Source organism: Tachypleus tridentatus, chromosome 3 (genome assembly GCF_004210375.1).
Source record: "Tachypleus tridentatus isolate NWPU-2018 chromosome 3, ASM421037v1, whole genome shotgun sequence".
Lineage (NCBI taxonomy): Eukaryota > Metazoa > Arthropoda > Merostomata > Xiphosura > Limulidae > Tachypleus > Tachypleus tridentatus.
Genome location: NC_134827.1, coordinates 95371668 through 95391362, shown reverse-complemented (window position 1 = coordinate 95391362; position 19695 = coordinate 95371668). Strand labels below are relative to the sequence as shown.

The 19695-nt window shown below is 36.0% G+C and overlaps 1 protein-coding gene across 5 annotated transcripts in view; it reads left to right on the top strand.

The window, feature by feature from the left end:
- Nucleotides 1–19695, top strand: part of LOC143247508 (F-BAR and double SH3 domains protein 2-like) — a 102578-nt gene that overhangs the window by 67486 nt on the left and 15397 nt on the right. For all 5 annotated transcript variants that reach the window (XR_013026592.1, XM_076495751.1, XM_076495752.1 and 2 more), the window contains 7 exons: nt 828–879; nt 11697–11812; nt 14697–15002; nt 16838–16921; nt 17824–18052; nt 18628–18836; nt 19376–19517. Coding sequence is in view for 4 of the 5 variants with exons in the window: in XM_076495751.1 (XP_076351866.1) it covers nt 828–879; nt 11697–11812; nt 14697–15002; nt 16838–16921; nt 17824–18052; nt 18628–18836; nt 19376–19517 (1138 nt within the window). In the remaining variant the exon portion in view is untranslated. The remainder of the gene's footprint in view (nt 1–827; nt 880–11696; nt 11813–14696; nt 15003–16837; nt 16922–17823; nt 18053–18627; nt 18837–19375; nt 19518–19695) is intronic.

The following is a 19695-nucleotide window of genomic DNA, read 5'->3' as shown; positions in this document are numbered from 1 at the left end:
GATTCGAGCCCGCGACCCTCGGATTACGAGCCGAGTAACTTAACCACTTGGCCATGAGGCCGGGCCAAATCAGGTAGAACCTGGGTTTGATTCTAAAAAAAGCATACTCAATATTATGTCAGACTAAGTTAAAACAGTTTTGAAACACGTGTTTTACCTTAAAATGTAACTTAGCGCAAGAAATAAACGTGTATATATCAGTACTAACCAGGAAGGATTTCGTGTTTTATCTCTGAACAGTATTTCGAATCCAGTTATAAAAAATGAGCTGTAGAACACAGAAGTGTGCGACTCAGTAACGAGTTAAGTACTAGTATGAGATAGTTGCGTAAACACGGAAGACACACCATTTTGAATGTAACAACATACTCTAAGAAACGCTATTCTAATTTTAGAAGATATAAGGCGTACTCTGTATATACAATATTAACTGGTTTGATGTGGGACGTGCAATCTAACCGAGTGGAGGTGGAGGGTACGTGACCTGGGAAGAGCTTGTAGAGCCCATAAGTTGAGTTTGTTCGGGGACAATTATATATGGGACAGTTAACCTGTACAGTGAAGGGAAGCAGGTTGTATGGGCAAATTGAGAAGAAATGAGAGTATTATAGGCAACGCGAAGGAGGGACTGAGCAGTGTGTGTGGGAAGATATTCTAAACTTGGGATAATGCATTAGCGGTAATTTGGACACATTATCTGGACATAGTGCATGTGATATGTGACCCATTGGTATATAAATTAAAGGTATTTTTTAAAATTATCTCTTCTGTACTTCATAAAAAAAAGTGTGTGTTACGTTAATGGTTGTGTATGTTTAATGTCTTAGATAGGAAAGGCCAAAGCTGAGGCCAGAATAGAAGCCCTGCGAGAAGGCGAAGGTAAGTTGTGAGTTGTCCTTTTGTGATATGTGTAGAATGGTCGATTTTAAGAGAATCTTTGAAACATGCATATTTTTTCATACTTGTTTTTGGTTCTGTAGTTAGAGCTCAGAGGCTGTAAATTAGAAAGTCTTAAACAGCTTTATTTATAAAAGTTGATTATTACTGTTTCTAATATGTCGCTGTACATTTTTCTGTTATAAAAATAATTATAAAATATCTTCGGATATTAGAGAAACCTGCAAGTAATTCAGGTTAATTTTATTAAATGTTCCCTTTGAATCTGTTGTACAGAATCAGTTTTGTCGGGTGAAATGAAGAGATACTAAAAAAAACAAACAAACCAGGAAATGACGTATTAACAATCCTGTACAAGTGCCACATGATATACAGAATACAGCAAACTGCCTCTAAAAGTAAAAATTCGTTAACAGAAAGTATCAAATCTGTCCATTTACTGAATGACAAAAAAGAAATGTTCAACATACAGGCCCCGGCATGGCCAGGTGGTTAAGGTGTTCGACTTGTAATCCGAGGGTCGCGGGTTCGAATTCAGGTCGCACCAAACATGCTCGCCCTTTCAGCCGTGGGGGCGTTATAATGTTACGATTGACAATACTTCATTAACGATGGATACGTCAGGTTTATTAATACGTCGTAATATTATTGTTTCCTATTGTAGTACAACTAGTACATGTTACTGGAGAAAACGGTTACAGTGATAGAAGTTAGTAACTAGTGTTCTAACAACATTTATTTTAATTAGGCCCGGCATGGTCAAGTGATCAGGGCGTTCAACTCGTAATCTGAGGGTAGCGGGTTCGAATCCCCGTAACACCAAACGTGTTCGCCCTTTCAGTCGTGGGGGCGTTATAATGTAACGGTCAATCCCACTATTCGTTGGTAAAAAAAGTAGCTCAAGAGCTGGTGGTGGGTGGTGATGACTAGCTGTCTTCCCTCTAGTCTTACACTGCTAAATTAGGGACGGATAGCGCAGATAGCCCTCGAGTAGCTTTGCGCGAAATTCCAAAAAACTGAAAACCAATCAAGTTGGTGATTGTTAACGTAATAAACCCTAGTGGTAAGATAATTAATTACATAAAAAATAGTGTTGAGCTGTGTAATATGGGAAGTGCACGACTGGTGTGAACTTAAGGTTGAGTATATTGTATTAAAACTGGCGTGTAATGTGGGCAGTGCACGACTGGTGTGAACGTAAGGTTGAGTATATTGTATTGAAACTGGCGTGTAATGTGGGCAGTGCAAGACTGGTGTGAACGTAAGGTTGAGTATATTGTATTAAAACTGGCGTGTAATGTGGGCGGTGCACGACTGGTATAAACGGAAAGTTAGTGTAATGTATTAAACAGTGTGAAATGTGGACATTATAGGAAGTTTTGTAGTGGAATTTACGCTGCAGAAGTACAACATTGAAATGTGCGATTGTCATTTGTTAGAATATGATAGAACATGGCGACATGGACTGTAGTGACGTGGTGTGGCTTCACACCTATATTAGTATAATGTCTTAGCCTTTGCCGAATTTTTTTCACAAAGTGCAACTTCAGAGAAAATTTCGAAGTTCCACCGACCAATCGGTGTAGCAAAGAAACAAGAAGTCATCGAATTGTTTTTTAACTTCACAGAAAGAAACAGAAATCGATGTGATGAAGCCTCAAGTAGATTGTTTTTAACTACTGCGATAGCAGAAATTGTATGTCAAAATAAAACAGATGACATTGACGTCTAAGTTGTAAATTTGGTAGAATTAATCGATAATATGAAAAAAATATCGCTATGTGATACTGTGTAAACACTCAGAGAGAAAAAATGTTGTACTTCTAACAAATCTGTCCCCTGCTGGTACAGCGGTAAGTCTACGGATTTACAACGCTAATATCACGGGTTGGATTCCTCTCGATGGACTCAGCAGATAGCCCGATGTGGCTTTGCGATAAAAAAACGCACACTCTAACAAGTTTCCTAAAATGTGAGCAGATAAAATATTTTTATTTATTTAACTGACATATGTATTTATCTGTAGGGTTAACTTTACACTTGTATCCAAAACCTTCTGTGAACAAGCCTTCTGTGTTTCTACCACAGTGGTGAGTGATATTAGGACTGCTGACACATGGTGATCACTGGTGTCTATTTCATTACACAGCTGTCACGTTACACGCAGATTTTGTTGAGAACTCGGTTTCGGGATACTGATTAAACTGTCAACGTTTTCGAGGTCGCAGACTTGCCAAGTAATGGCAGTTACACGGTTGCTAACTCAAGAAAACCTTTTCACGCTCCCTGTTGTAAAACCAAATCTTTATTGTTTCTAACCGGTTTTATTTGAGTTCCCATAAGAACATTTTGTTCATTCTTAACACCCCCGAATAAATTGAGAGGATGTTGTGAAGGGGTGGGGCATAGTCTCGTCTACACACGTGTGATACTTGAAAACTAGAATTTTGTTGTACACGCAGGTGGTTAATAATGTTGGATAATGCAGTTCAAAACGCGAATGTTGGATATTTTTGTAAAAGATAATTATAGGTTTCTATAAAATCCTTGGTCATTTTAAACATAGTTTCGTAATTTATTTATATGTACCAAATTTCGTACAGGCCCACATCTATTGGTTATAACTATCAGTATTTAATGATATATGAACCATACATTAAAATTTGGAACAAAACGTACCACCAGTCTTGTGATATAACTGACCTCCACTGTCGACTGTAGGAAATTGTTATTTACAATAAGTAAAATGAACTCGGATTTCACCCTGTTGCTTGACCAGTTCTATACACTGATTACACGTCGTGGCTAGGGGCGCTTGACTTGTAATCTGAGGGTCACTGGTTTGAATCCCCGTCACACCAAACATGCTCGCCCTTTCAGCTGTAGGCGTAATAATGTTTTGATCAATCCCTCTATTCGTTGGTAAAAAAAGTAACCCAAGAGTTGGCAGTTGATGGTTATGACTAGCTGTCTTCTCTCTAGTCTTGCACTGCTACGTTAGGGACAGCTAGTCCTCGTGTAGTTTTGTGCACAATTCAAAACAAACCAACTCTATACACTGATTCTTGTAACAAGCAAAAACATAAAACTGCTCAGTATAATCAAAATTTCGACCTAACCAGTAATGAATGCTCGATAAACAGTCGTTACTTTGAAGGTTAACACCTCTCAAGAACTTGGAACTTTCTTCATTATCATTGTCATAGCAAACAACACATGCCACAATTATGGTTTTGGTTTTCTGTTTGTTTCTTACATAAAGAATTAGGCCTTTTCCAGCAGCTCACATAGTGATGAGAGATATTTAGTTGGGATATATTCCAACAGAAGGAAATCTTTCAGAATCCCATCATATGAAGTTCAACCCACTGATAGTTGATCAAAGAAATCTTATGATGTCCATAATTGTCTTAATGACAAGGACTCGTTAGACTACAGTAAGAAGTAGGCTTAAAGATAAACATTATCAAATATTTTTTTTTATAAATGCAGAGCTGGACAGGGTTCAACAAGTAGCTAATTTCAATATGGAACAGAGAGTTCATGGTTTGTGGCCCATTGCTACAAAAAAAACTTTGAAACCAATGGTGAGTTATAAGAGTGACGTTCAAACCCCGCTATTCAGTCTGACAAGAGTATTCCAAGAGTTGGCGGTGGATGTTGTTGACCAGCTGCCTTACCTCCATTAATTCAAAATACTGGATGGCTGTGTGCAGTTTGTCCTTTGAGTAATTGTGCAAAAATTCTCTCTCAAAACTTTCAGTGTAAAGCTGTGTATGTGAGTGTGTATCAATCCATAAAAGCCTGGGATATGTTTGACAGTTTTTAGAAAGTGTTACTTAGTCCTTGGTTTGAAACCAAGTTTTGTTACAGCATATAGTTTGACTTTGATCAGTGACAATACTCTCCAGTATGGACCAATTATTCAAATGTATTTTCATATATTTGTATAATATAATATGCACATATATACATATATATTTAACGGGCAGACATACCACTGCTTATTTCATTTCTTTAACATTTTTAAATTTAATTACATCAAACACTATTCTTTATAAAATTAGTATTTATTACTGTATATAATTCCCGTATGTAGTGAATATCTCTTGTGCCATTTTAGAGACCCCATAGTGGCACAGAAGTGTGTGTGCAGACTTTAACTGCCAAAAACCAGGTTTCGATACCCGTGGTGAGCAGAGCACAGAGAGCTCTTTGTGTAGCTTTGTGCTTAATAACAACAAAAAGCAATCATATTTATTCTGATAATGAAATGATTAACTTGTATGTATTGTTTAACGAAAGCATATACTTTAAGGTTTATCAGTTACTTAACAACTTTGATTTACGTTTGCATTGGTAATGGATTATTATAAATTATTCTCAAGTAAATTAGCTTTGTCAGTGTAACCGTGGCTAGAATGGAAAATTAATAAAACGCGTTCAATTTGTTTCATTTCAACCCTGGATCATCTCTTGGTTAGCTATGGATCAGAAGGATATGAAATGAAATATTACACTTTAGTCAAGTTCTTGGACACCGTAGTATTGTGTATGTGTCACTTGTAATACTACCTATTCGTTTTAACACTTCTACCAAACATTAAACCAACTTTAATATTAAAATTGGTGATTCATGGTTATTCGAGTGGTATCATATCTCTTTTCTTACCATCGGGGCTGAAGTTCAGACAAGATTTTGATAGGATCCGGAAAAAAATGTTGTCTAAGCCTTCTACTGAACAGGGTTGTGTCTTCCAGAATGTTTTGAGGGGGATAGACCCCCATAGAAAGCTCTGTCTTTAGAAGCTGTCCATCAGAGATATCAGATTTGTTCTTAACATGTTTAATCTTTTCGTATTTTGAAGTATCTCTAATTAGATGAGGCATAGGTGTGTACAGTGATAGTTTGAAACAACATTAGATCCATATGAAGCTGTGCAAAAAATAAAAAATTGAAGTAATTTTGGTTCTTTCAGTAATTATGAAAAAACTACTATAAAATTCCGTCAAAAATGAAAGAAAACCAAAGCCTACCAAACTTGACTGTTCAACATGCATTTGGAACTTTGACGTCCATAAACAGGCATAAGAAACTTAAAAAGACCTTCTAGCTTTGAGAAAACAAAGTCTGTCATGAACAGTATCTACTTAAACAGTGTCTCCAACCAGAATTCATTGAACACAATTAATTTCTAATCACATCAATTTTATTACTGTGATATGTCTCTTAAAACCACATTTATTGTAAATATTGATTTCTCTTGGTGCTAAGTAAATCTTTGGTATAAAAATTTCCCCTTGGCAGGCTTTACATCTAGCAGAAAAAGTGCAGAAGTTTAGGAGCTGTTTACGCCTGTGTTAGAGATTAAATTCAACAAAATTGGAAACGGGTAATGAAAATTGGAAGCATTGTAGGGGAACTGGATTTGTTTGCGATGAACACTGATATCAGTTTTTCTAAAGAAATCGAGTCAAATAATACGACAATTTTATTTTTTAAGCAGCCTAAACAGAGGATTTGTAATTGCAAGTTAGATGGAAAAAACAAATTACGGAACGAAAAACTGGTTGAAACCGTTAAAGAAAAAAAAACACCTTAAACTGTAGAAGACAAGAATATTCAACCACCATTGGGAAATGGTATGTTGCTAGCAATGATATGTTGTATCTATAACACGGTAATTACTAAAGAAATACAGCCAGGTGGGTTACCATTAATATACCAGACTAAGACGATATATTATTTACTGCCTTCTTCAGATATTAGTCTTTTGATCGCCTGGTTCAAGATAGTTTGAGATGACCACAGTGGATAAAACACCGGCCCACACTCCCTAAGTACGGCAGGACAGTGATTGTTTCACTTAGATTGGATAAATAAAATATACACGTGTAATTAATGTTTATGTTGTATCTAATTTCTTACCATTCAGTCATTTTTATCTCTCCTTCTCACACAGGCCCGGCATGGCCAAGCGCGTAAGGCGTGCGACTCGTAATCCGAGGGTCGCGGGTTCGCGCCCGCGTCGCGCCAAACATGCTCGCCCTCCCAGCCGTGGGGGCGTTATGATGTGACGGTCAATCCCACTATTCGTTGGTAAAAGAGTAGCCCAAGAGTTGGCGGTGGGTGGTGATGACTAGCTGCCTTCCCTCTAGTCTTACACTGCTAAATTAGGGACGGCTCGGTGCAGTGGGCTAACAACCTACTCACTTAAATACTTGTTGAAGAATCCGCAAGCGATTGCGGCCCTATGTTCCTAGATGGAATCTAATGGTGATAACTAACTAACTAACTAATTAATGTTTGTAAGAGTACAATAAAGTGTTATATGTCATACACAAAAGGTGTGTCACATTTCACGTACAAGGTTGTGGCGGTTTGTAAACCTTACAGTGAACACTTTGTATGTTTCAAAAAGCTGTATAACTATTATTCTCACGTGGTTATTCGTGTAAAAACTATCACCACCAGTACAAAACGTTGTAGTCCCCCAAGTGGCCCAGCGGTAAGTCTGCGGTATGACGCTAAAATCCGGGTTTCGATACCCGTTGTGGGCAGAGCACAGATAGCCCATTGTGTAGCTTTGTGCTTAATTCAAAACAACAACAACACGACGTGACCGCTGACAGTGTGTTAAACTTAGTGTTTTTAATTTCGGGTTTTAGTGAGACATAGATTAGTATAAAGTTGATAATATTTGATGCAAAGATATGGAAAATTGTAATGGCTGATTCTTCATAGTGCTCTCGACATTTAAATTTCTTGTCGTTATTTTTTAAATAAGTGGCACTATAGTTAGTCTCGGAAACAGTGAATTCGAGAATGATCCGTTATAAGAGTGACAGTCAAATTATGCTATTCTATACGAGCAGCGTAAGAGCAAGTGGTAGCTACGATTGGCTAGCTACCTCACCTCGTGTCTCTTGGTTCAAAATTAGAGGCGGCTAGTGCTTATGTAGCTTTCACGTGTATCGATACTTTGGGTGCAGCGCAGATAGCTCATTATATTGCTTTGCGTTTTCCAACAAATGTTGTTATCCGTTTCTAGTCATGACGATAAACTGTGTCCGGCACCTGTTATGTTAGGAGTTACACTGTTGGATAGTTGTTTGAATTGTACAAACATAGAAACACGAAACGTATTATGCAGCGTTTTTTATTTGTTATTTTTGCGTGTCCTTCAGTGTCCTACAGTTCGTTTTATGTTTATTACACTAGTGTCAAATTAGAGATGACAGCCCATTAACACGAAGTGTGAACTATATTTAAATACTTGACACTCGTTAGTTCTTAACTTCCCAGAGTAAAACAAAGTTTCTTTTATCCCCCCTTCCTCTAAGATGGGTGATATCGTTTTTAATGTTATACTAACAAAGATGTTTTTGTTTTTTTTAAGGAGAGAATTATGTTTTGTTTGGGATGAACTAGGAGTACTGCTGCCCATGTAACGTTCATTTTGTTTTCACAGCCTTGTCTCTGAAGGCCGTTCTTTCCGAATATTGACATATATTTTTTGCACCTCTCAGACTGCGATTTCACCTTTCTTGGAATAATCATGTAGTCCTGTTATATAGTGTTACCATACGAGCATAGTTTGGTTGTTTGTTTTTTTATTTCGCGCAAAGCCACTCGAGGGCTATCTGCGCTAGCTGTCTCTAATTTAGCAGTGTAAGACCATAGGGAAGGCAGCTAGTCATCACCACCCACCGCCAACTCTTGGGCTACTCTTTTACCAACGAATAGTGGGATTGACCGTCACTTTATAACGCCCCCACGGCTGGGAAGGTGAGCATGTTTGGTGCGACTGGGATCCGAACCTGGATTAAGAGTCGAACGCCTCAACCCACCTGGCCATGCCGGGCCTATGAGCGTAGTAGTGTCTGATGTTTTTCGGTTAAACAGAATTGGATCAAGTAGTTGGAGTGTGGGTTTCCATATAGATAACTTATAAACCCACTGATGTAGTGGTTAATACTGTAAACATTTCAGTCTAAGTAAAACGACAATGCAAACTTAGCCTACTTTTAGAATTATGTCTTAGGATTTTCTGTCTGTGAGGGCCCGACATGGCCTGGTGGTTAAGGCACTCGATTCGTAATCCGAGGGTCGCAGGTTAGAATCCTCGTCACACCAAACATACTCGCCCTTTCAGTCATGGGGTGTTATAATGTGGCGTTCAATCTCGCTATTCGTTAGTAAAAGAGTAGTTCAAAGTTGCCGGTGGATGGTAATGACTAACTGCCATCACTGTAGTCTTACCTTGCTAAATTTGGGAGGCTAGCGCAGATAGTTCTCGTGTAGCTTTGCGCGAAATTTAAAACAAACCAAACCTGCTTTTGAGTATATTTTTAATGACGTCGTGCGTGCGAACATTTTTGGGTGATGCAGCATTGAAACTAGAACACCGGAAGTTGTTAACCGATATTTTTAGTTTCGTAACGTTTCAGTCAATGCAAAGAAAGAACACCAGTAATAAATCTTCGCAAAATTCTAAATACTGGAATAATAATTTGGAAAAGTAATATAACATTCAGGTCTGTCAGATATTGTTACGTGTAATATACATATTACTAGGAAAATTCCTTTTGTATATATTAGTGCACAATTAAAATCTGCTAAACACATAATTATTATTTCATATTCCACTCAGTTTGAGTTGATAATATATAAACAGAAGTATATAGATTAATAGTTTTATAACTACGATTGGATATTGTGTCGATTGACTTTCACAAGTGTTTTTCCCTAACATTAGTCGAACTAGTAATTTATCTGTTCTACGTACAAATCTGTGACGTAAATCTCGCACAAACCAGAATTCAACATGACAGTTTTATTTTTACTGACACACAAACAATGTTCTTTGTTTTAATGTAAATAAACAAGCTGAAATGCCTGTCAGCTTATCTGAAATATTTAAACTTAAGTAAAACAACGTACGTTTAATGACAATTATATATTTCAAAGTAATAACTTGACCGCAAACTTTATCACAAAATTAAAAATTATAAATTCATTTACGAACAAATAAAGATTTTGAGGTAATCCCACCTTCGAACATCCTACCCCTCATTTACCATGAGAAAATTATGGTTGTTTAATAAACCGTAATCCATTAGAACATTTATCATTGTCTAAAGCGTCAAACTGCCAAGACTGAGATTAACTCAATAGGCTAGGAATAATTCACCAACAGGTTTTACAAAACAGTTCGTAATGTTTACACACAAATTTGGTTGAGATTGTTCTAATAGGCTCGATGGAGTTAGGATACAAACAAACATTTCGTCTTGTGTATATGTAAGATATTTGGACAGCCGGCAATGCTGATACGAAAGGTTTTTCCTAAAATTCATTGCTAGTAGAACGATGCATTGAAAGGTTGGTTAGTGTCATGGAAATAGGGTCTCGACACGCATAAACGTGAAAAGCCATTATAGAGCATAGAGTCTTTTATAGGCTAATTGATATCTGACAAATACTCACTTGTAAACGACCTTAAATAACGCGAGATAGTATGACGTCATATGTCATTACAGCATTAGTGAGATGCAATGTAAGAAACACGTTTAGAAATGTTTAACGTGTACATGTATAAAGACAACTCGACTTGGAAGAGAAAAGTTGAACGTTAAAATAACGTTATGAACTTTAAACACACGATTGTTTCAAACGGTTGTAGTTGTAACTACTGTTGAGTTGTGTTTATTTTTACATTGTTGTATCATTTATTGTTAAAATAGTTTGATTGTTAAATAATTATTTGTCAAAGGAAGTGGCCAAGAATATAGTAAAAGGGAATTAATTGTACGTATCCAATTGTGGAAGAAGAGTTTCCGGACACTGGAGGGTCCTTCCCACCTCTGACCTTTGTCATATAACCACTGTTTTTATTAACATATCATCTATTACGTACATTTTAAAGTTCTGACCTCAAACGTAATAGTAACTTATGATGTTAAGTAGTTCCATAAAGCAATATTCAAGTGATTTGAAACATATTATCTCGTTATATAGACATTTTTGAAGCAGCATATAATGACCTCAAATGACTAAGTTGACATTTGAAGCAACACACGAATGACCCGAAACTTATAATTTTATCTGATGGAGTTTGTCTGTGAAGCAGCTTAGCGTTCATGTTTTCTACACAGGTCAGTGTGGCCTTTCGGGTGAACTTAGTTCTTAGGTTTCTTCACGGGTCATTGTGATTTTCTATTTAAAGTTAGCTCTTAGGCTTTTATCGTGGGGCAATGTGGTTTTCCAGATAACCATCGCTCTCACATTTTGTTCACGGCTCGGTGTGATAAAATGTAACAAACATTCGTAAAACAGCCCTTTTTGCACTCAAAGTGCTGTTTTAGGAAGGTCGCGGGATCGAATATCCCGTTTCACCAAACATGTTCACTCGTCCAGCCGTGGGGGCATTGTAATATTACGGTCACTTCCCATTATTTGTGACATTGTAATATTACGGTCACTTCCCATTATTTGTGACATTGTAATATTACGGTCACTTCCCTTTATTTGTGACATTGTAATATTACGGTCACTTCCCGTTATTTGTGGCGTTATAATATTTCAGTCAATTCCCATTATTTGTTGGTAAAAGAGTAGCCCAAGAGTTGGCGGTGGGTGGTGATCAGTAACTGCCTTTCCTCTAGTCTCTCACTGCTACATTAAGGAGGGCTAGCGTAAAATGCCCTCGTGCAGCTTTGCGCAAAATTCTCAACAAATCGAAAGCTATCCAGAAACAGAGATCCAACTTTTTGTAATGGACATTATTATTTTTCAGTGAATGTGGATGAATGGTTGAAGAGTGCTGATGTCGAATCCCAAGGTCCACAGGACAACCTTAGTCGTACCGGAAGTAGATCATCAAGAAGTAGCCAGAGGTCATCTCGATCAGAGGTGAGTAGTGTGTAAATATAATAATATTCCCCCCTCATGTCACTTGCATTATTCTGTTTCATTCTTTACACTTGTTGTTACCATTCTTCTTCTTTTTAGAGTATTAACGAATGCCACTTTTTTGTGAACATGATTGGATCTTTATGCAGTAGTTTAAGTCTAAAGTTGGATTATCTATTCAATAATAGATGAAATGTTGTGTGATGTATTTAAGTCTAAAGTTGAATCATCATTTGGATGTTAGATGAACTGTCGTGTGAAGTATTTTAAGTCTAAAGTTGAATCATCATTTGGATGTTAGATGAACTGTTGTGTGAAGTATTTCAAGTTGAAAGTTGGATTATTCTTTGGATGGCAGATGAACTGTTGTGTGAAGTATTTTAAGTTGAAAGTTGGATTATTCTTTGGATGGCAGATGAACTGTCGTGTGAAGTATTTTAAGTTGAAAGTTGGATTATTCTTTGGATGGCAGATGAACTGTCGTGTGAAGTATTTTAAGTTGAAAGTTGGATTATTCTTTGGATGGCAGGTGAACTGTCGTGTGAAGTATTTTAAGTTGAAAGTTGAATCATCATTTGGATGTTAGATGAACTGTCGTGTGAAGTATTTTAAGTTGAAAGTTGGATTATTCTTTGGATGGCAGATGAACTGTTGTGTGAATTATTTTAAGTTGAAAGTTGGATTATTCTTTGGATGTTAGATGAACTGTCGTGTGAAGTATTTCAAGTTCAAGCTGGATTATTCTTTGGATGGCAGATGAACTGTTGTGTGAATTATTTTAAGTTGAAAGTTGGATTATTCTTTGGATGGCAGATGAACTGTTGTGTGAATTATTTTAAGTTGAAAGTTGGATTATTCTTTGGATGTTAGATGAACTGTCGTGTGAAGTATTTCAAGTTCGAAGCTGGATTATTCTTTGGATGGCAGATGAACTGTTGTGTGAAGTATTTCAAGTTCGAAGCTGGATTATTCTTTGGATGGCAGATGAACTGTTGTGTGAATTATTTTAAGTTGAAAGTTGGATTATTCTTTGGATGGCAGATGAACTGTTGTGTGAATTATTTTAAGTTGAAAGTTGGATTATTCTTTGGATGTTAGATGAACTGTTGTGTGAAGTATTTCAAGTTCGAAGCTGGATTATTCTTTGGATGGCAGATGAACTGTTGTGTGAAGTATTTTAAGTTGAAAGTTGGATTATTCTTTGGATGGCAGATGAACTGTTGTGTGAATTATTTTAAGTTGAAAGTTGGATTATTCTTTGGATGTTAGATGAACTGTCGTGTGAAGTATTTCAAGTTCGAAGCTGGATTATTCTTTGGATGGCAGATGAACTGTTGTGTGAATTATTTTAAGTTGAAAGTTGGATTATTCTTTGGATGGCAGATGAACTGTTGTGTGAATTATTTTAAGTTGAAAGTTGGATTATTCTTTGGATGTTAGATGAACTGTCGTGTGAAGTATTTCAAGTTCGAAGCTGGATTATTCTTTGGATGGCAGATGAACTGTTGTGTGAATTATTTTAAGTTGAAAGTTGGATTATTCTTTGGATGGCAGATGAACTGTTGTGTGAATTATTTTAAGTTGAAAGTTGGATTATTCTTTGGATGTTAGATGAACTGTCGTGTGAAGTATTTCAAGTTCGAAGCTGGATTATTCTTTGGATGGCAGATGAACTGTTGTGTGAATTATTTTAAGTTGAAAGTTGGATTATTCTTTGGATAATAGATGAACTGTCATGTGAAGTATTTTAAGTTCGAAGTTGGATTTTTCTTTCGATAATAGACAAACTATTGTGTGAAGTATTTTAAGTTTGAGGTTGGATTATTCTTTGGATAATAGACAAACTGTTGTGTGAAGTATTTTAAGTTTGAAGTTGGATTATTCTTTGGATAATAGACAAACTGTTGTGTGAAGTATTTTAAGTTTGAAGTTGGATTATTCTTTGGATGGTAGATGAACTGTTGTGTGAAATATTTTAAGTTCAAAGTTGGAGTATTTGTTGGATAATAGATGAACTGTTGTGTGAAGTATTTTATAAAGCATTTAAATTGGATTATGCTTTGGATCAAAGAAGAACACTATTGTGTGAAACATATTATATTGTAACTTATTTATAATATAATTTCCAAACATATACCTTTGTAACGTTTTATAGGAAAACCAACATACAATTTTCTTTCTTGAATAAGATCAAATGTTAGTGGACATACAAAGGACGTTGAATCCTTGTATGAACATTAAGAAGATTACAGTATCTCCATTCTGCCAACACTGAATGGACAACCCGTGATAACACGTTTCTTGTAACTATCAGATATCTATGAATGAGCCCACTCTAATGAGTGGCTCAGCTTGTTATTATCACCCACCGCCAACTCTTGGGCTACTCTTTTACTAACGAATAGTGAGACTGACCCTTCATTTCATGTTGGTGAAAGGGATTCAGACTCGCGAACTGATCAACAGGTCCTTATGTAAAGAGTTTAGTAAAGGAATATAACAATATTGTAGCAAAAACATAAAATGTGAATTGTTAAATGGAGGAAGCAGTGGCAACTCTATAACAAGATGACCATGTAACGAAACAATGCTATTTATACGATGCATCCACGTGTATTTCTTATTGTTGTTGAATAAGTCTTGTACTGGTCCTTTTGACATACAGGTTTACTTCGCAAGTCATTCAGAAAATACAGTTTTTTCTTACAACGTTGTCGCCATTATTATTAATGTCAGAAATAACATACTTTTACACTTTTAAGGATTTGGTGAATCATAATGCTTGTTTTACAAGGTGAATCTTAACACAAACCGTAAGGATAACATGATCTTTTTACCCATTTTAATTATTTGTGTATGTATTTTTGCATGTATATTGTATAAGGTTTACGATGAAGCGACGAGTGAAGCAAATGAATCGTTCTATGACAGTGACTTCAATGATGACATGTCAGATACATCAGTTCAGTCTCAGACTATGATGAGCACCTCTGCGGTTGATACTACAGTACCTGATAGTCAAAGAAACGAGGAAGCTGTTATTGACACTGGGGAAGAAGCTTCCGAAGAGAATTTAGTCTACCCAGCTCGAAATGGGCAAAATGTTGGTTATCAATACGAAACTTCCAAACAAGAAGCTGAATCCTCGCCAACCTTAAATATCCGGTGCTCAGCCTTATTTACATATGAGGTAAGGTTACTCGTCATTATTTGAAAAGGTGACTCGTTTCGAAGGATGAATTGATTTTCTCATGTTCATGTTACATCTGATTTTTTTAGGATTTTCGGCTTTTTAAGTTAAATTTTGAGGGGCTTTTTCCCAGTTAAACAACTAAAACTCTGAAAATTGTGTCAGTTTAAATGTCGAAATCCCAGTTTCTCTCTGTGAAGGTGATGGAATCTGCCATTTTATCGAACGTTTGTGACAAAAGCACCACATGCTTTTGAGATACCACATTTTATATTCTTGTAAAATCTAAACAAAATATGAATTCAAGGATATAAAACAATATTGGAGCTTTGTATGAGATTTGATTGTTTAACTTAGACAACTAGACTTCATTTACAATGGTAGAAAAAATGAAAGCTTTCATAAGGGTTAACAGTTCATTTTAGTGTCATCGTTGAACAAATACGCGTCTGTCTGCATGTACTTGGCTATTGTCATTTATTATAGTTCTATATTTATGTATTTAGAGCTTAAATCTTTCAAGTCACGTGTATATTTTGGCTTGTGATACAGTTGATAGAACAGTGGTTCCCAATTTTTTTTATGCCCCACACCCATAAAAATTTTAATATGTGTTTGCACCCCTCACAATAATTAGTGATTTAAGAATAAAGATGAAGGTAGCCAAAACAAATGTTATCTTGCACCCCCTGAAACGCTATCTCGCTCTCCCAAGGAGTGCGAGCACCCCTGGTTGGGAACCACTGTGATAGAATAATTATGGGTGTTCAGAAATTGAAGTGTTATCCACTCAGTTTTAGTTTCCAGAATTGTGAAAATGTGTAAGACTTGTATTTATAAACAGTTTGGCATCTGCTTTATTGCATCCATTGTAGCTGTATGTAACTTTGCCCCATCATTGAGATCTGTGCATCATGTTCTCTGTGAATGTGAGGGCGATAAAAAGGTTCATTTACGTAAACCGTGCCACACGTTCATACCGATTTCCATAATTTAAATATCATTAGCTATTGGCAGCGAGTGGTGATGACTAGCTGCCTTCTCTCTAATCTTACACTGCTAAATTAGGTATGGCTAATGCAGATAGCTGTTGTGTAGCTTTGCTCGAAATTCAAAACCAATCCAAACCAACTTGGAATTAGAAACTCATTAATCTTCCAAATGGTTATAATAATGTGTGATGTGTTATTATTGGTATAAACATGAATGTAAACATTTAGGAGAGAATAAGAGTTAAAGACTGATAATTGCTTATGAAAGACTAAATACAAGGGTTAGGGGTAATCATTGGTGAAACTTAATTACAAAGGTCGAGGACTGTTAATTATGGAAAGAAGTAAATACAGAGTTAAGAACTGTAAATTAATGGTGTAAAAGTAAATACATAGACTTATTAAGCTTTCAATGCATAACAATAGATTTATTTTCTGATTTTACGTGAATAACTACAGAAAGCTAACGTCACAGCCATGACAGATGTAGTGCTTCAACAGATAAACTTTCTTAACCAACTTAACATACTGTAAAGTAATTTCCCAAACCACATGAGAACTTTTTCTAATTACCTAGTCTTGTATTTTAAGAATAATAAAGGATCTGCAAAAATGTTCAGTTGTTATTGTATTTCTTTAAAGAATCAACACGAATGTTCAGCTGGACTGTTAGGTCTTCTAACATGCAGGGTGAGACCTGTCTTCCTAATGATCTGGTGATTTGAGACCAAATTTCAATTCATGATATTCCACAGTTTGTGTTAACAGTGACTTTTATCTTATGGAAACAGCAGGTCCACATTTACATAAGTTAACATGCCACAAAATTCCTTTTCCCAACAGGCTGCAAATCCAGATGAGCTGAATTTTGTGGAGCACGAAGAACTATGGATAGTTGGAGAAGGAGATGGAGACGGATGGGTGAAGGTGAGGATCGATCTTGTATACAGAGTATTTGGTGACCCGAAGTGTGTAATTGACTCTTGTTCTCATGCATTGGTTGTTGTAACAAGTGGCTACTTATGCTTGTATATAGGAAAAATGGAAAACTTTATCAACAAGGTTCTAAAATAAACAATAATCTGGCAGTTATCTGTTTACAACCACGTTTTATATCAAGAAACCAAAAAATGTAAATAAAACGTGGTTGAAAACAGATAACTGCCAGATTATTGTTTATTTTCGAACCTTGTTGACAAAGTTTTCCATTTTAGGGGGTGGTGGTAAGGAATGAAGGAGTTTTGTTGATACAGAGGGCTTTTTTTTTTTTTTTTGCTCTTTTTCTATTAACTGGTAGCTGCAACGAGGATGGGAGCTGGCATAAGTCAGGAAGTTATAGAAGTTGGGGGTGGGGGGAGAGCTTATATAAACCAGGTACCTATCTTAGTGCTGTTTTTATGGGTTTTTTAGAGTCGTCTTATAAATATTGACTTGATGCATAATAAAAAATGTGTAATATTTTTAAATTTAATTTTGGTTTAAATTTTGCACAAAACTACATGAGGACTATATGTAGCTTTGTGCAAACCCTAATTTATCAGTGAAAGAGTAGAGGGAAGGCAGCTAGTTATCAACACCCACCTCCAACTCTTGAGCTACTATTTTACTAATGAATAGTGGGATTGACCATCACATAATAATGCCCCCACAGATGAAAGGATGAGCATATTTGGTGGAACGGGGATTGGAACCTGCGACCCTCGGATTACAAGACAAAAGTTTTAACCACCTGACACTGGTGAGAGTACAGTATTTCATTTTGACACATTTAAGTTTGTTAATTTTGTTAAGAGTTTGCTAACATTGCTATTGTGTCTCGGTCTTTCAAGGCAAGGAATTACAGGAATGAGGAAGGCTACATTCCTCAGAACTACGTAGAAATAGCTGACGAGCAAGACTTTATATCATCTATTCAGCCAGCACCAGCATCTTTCTCATCTGTTGATTATATGTCCGAATCCCTTTCGTCACCACCTGATAACACCCAAATAGAGGGAATCACTGACAATGTTGCTCCTTTTGAGGAGCCTGACAACTGTCTTCCATCGCTTCCTGGTGGTAAATAGTATTATCTACATTACTGGCATTTAATATCTCTTTCCTATCAGTGATGTAAAGTGTTCCTCATTAGAAAATAACTTTGTAATGATGTAAACAATATAATGGCTAGAAAATAGTTAAAATAAAAATTACAAGGTGTTTTTATTACACATTAGTGTGATTTAGAATCTAATAATGTAACATATGTAACAATGTTTTAGAGTTGTTGTGATTTAAATAATGTTTTTTTATAATATTTTTTTATTGGCCATTTGTATATCAATAGGTTCATTTAGTAGAGATACAGTCCAGTTTTAACATGGGACATACTAAAATGCCATTTTACTGAATTTGTTGACCCAATTGTGGGTCTCTAGTTTATTTGTTTTTAGCCTTTTCCTTTTGAACAACTTAGAAATCATTGTAAAAGTTACTTTGATTATAAAAAATAAATTCCTAGTTAGATTATCACTATTTTTGACAATTCGGTTTAACATCACAAATTCTCCCTACCTATCAGATATTATGGAATAATTAGATATTCGATCAAAGTGGAAGTTTAAATTTCAAGATTGAATTTTCTTTTTCTCCAGGGGGGTTTTGTCAGGCATTGTTTGACTATGAAGCTATGTGCGATGAAGAACTTAGTTTCACAGAGGGACAGATTATACGAATCTCAAAAAAAGTAGTCCATGACGTTGACGATGGATGGTGGGAAGGTGAGATCGATGGACGCTCTGGTATATTTCCATCACTTGTCGTCAAGGAGATCAAACCTGATGAAGAATCCCAGACACCTAGTGTAAGTAAGAATCTCAACACACACAGTTCCAGATCAAAATGCACATTTGATTTTTCTCTAGATTCAGATGTGGAAAACTCGTGTGATTTTTCTTAGGGTTCCAGATCTGAAGTATACACACGTGATTTTTTTTTGTAGATTGTGTGGAACAGAATTTTGGCTAGCTTAAATCATTTTTAAATAGTTTAGTATTTTGTATGGTAAATGACCTTTAGCAAATTGATACTTAGTTATGTTTTAGTAAGTTGTACCATAAATGATAGTTTAGTAAGTTGATATTAAATTACCTCTTGGTAGGTAGCATGATAAGCAGTTACTTGGCTGAAGTGTTCTCTGAATGAGAGTTTAGCTAAGGTACACATTTTAAGATCAGCACAAGTTCTACGATCAGTTTTTGTTAGTTATGAGTGTTGTCATTCATCAGTTGAGTGCTGCTTTCAAGCATTTTGAAAGATTATATATCTACAGAATCATGTAAATTACCAAATATTTTAAGATCAGTCTTGTTTTGTAAAACACAAAATTTTTTGATGTTTTAGGATGTGGATACACCAACAGACAGTATTCCACCTCCAAACTTCACTCCACCTAAACCACAATTATTGTTACCACCAGCGCAAGTCATTCTGACGCAACCAACTCCAGAAACCGATACCACTGATGCTGGCACAATATCTAAAGGTATAATTTCATGATTTGTCTTAAGATCTTCATGTGTAATGTTTACATCTTTTTTATTACTGTTTTAAAACGTACGTGCATAGCTGCTATCTCTTCCAACATACAAAGCACATTTGTAACACAAATAATCCTTGGCTTTTAAATATGAATCTGATGGTTATAAAATTTGCTTTCATTT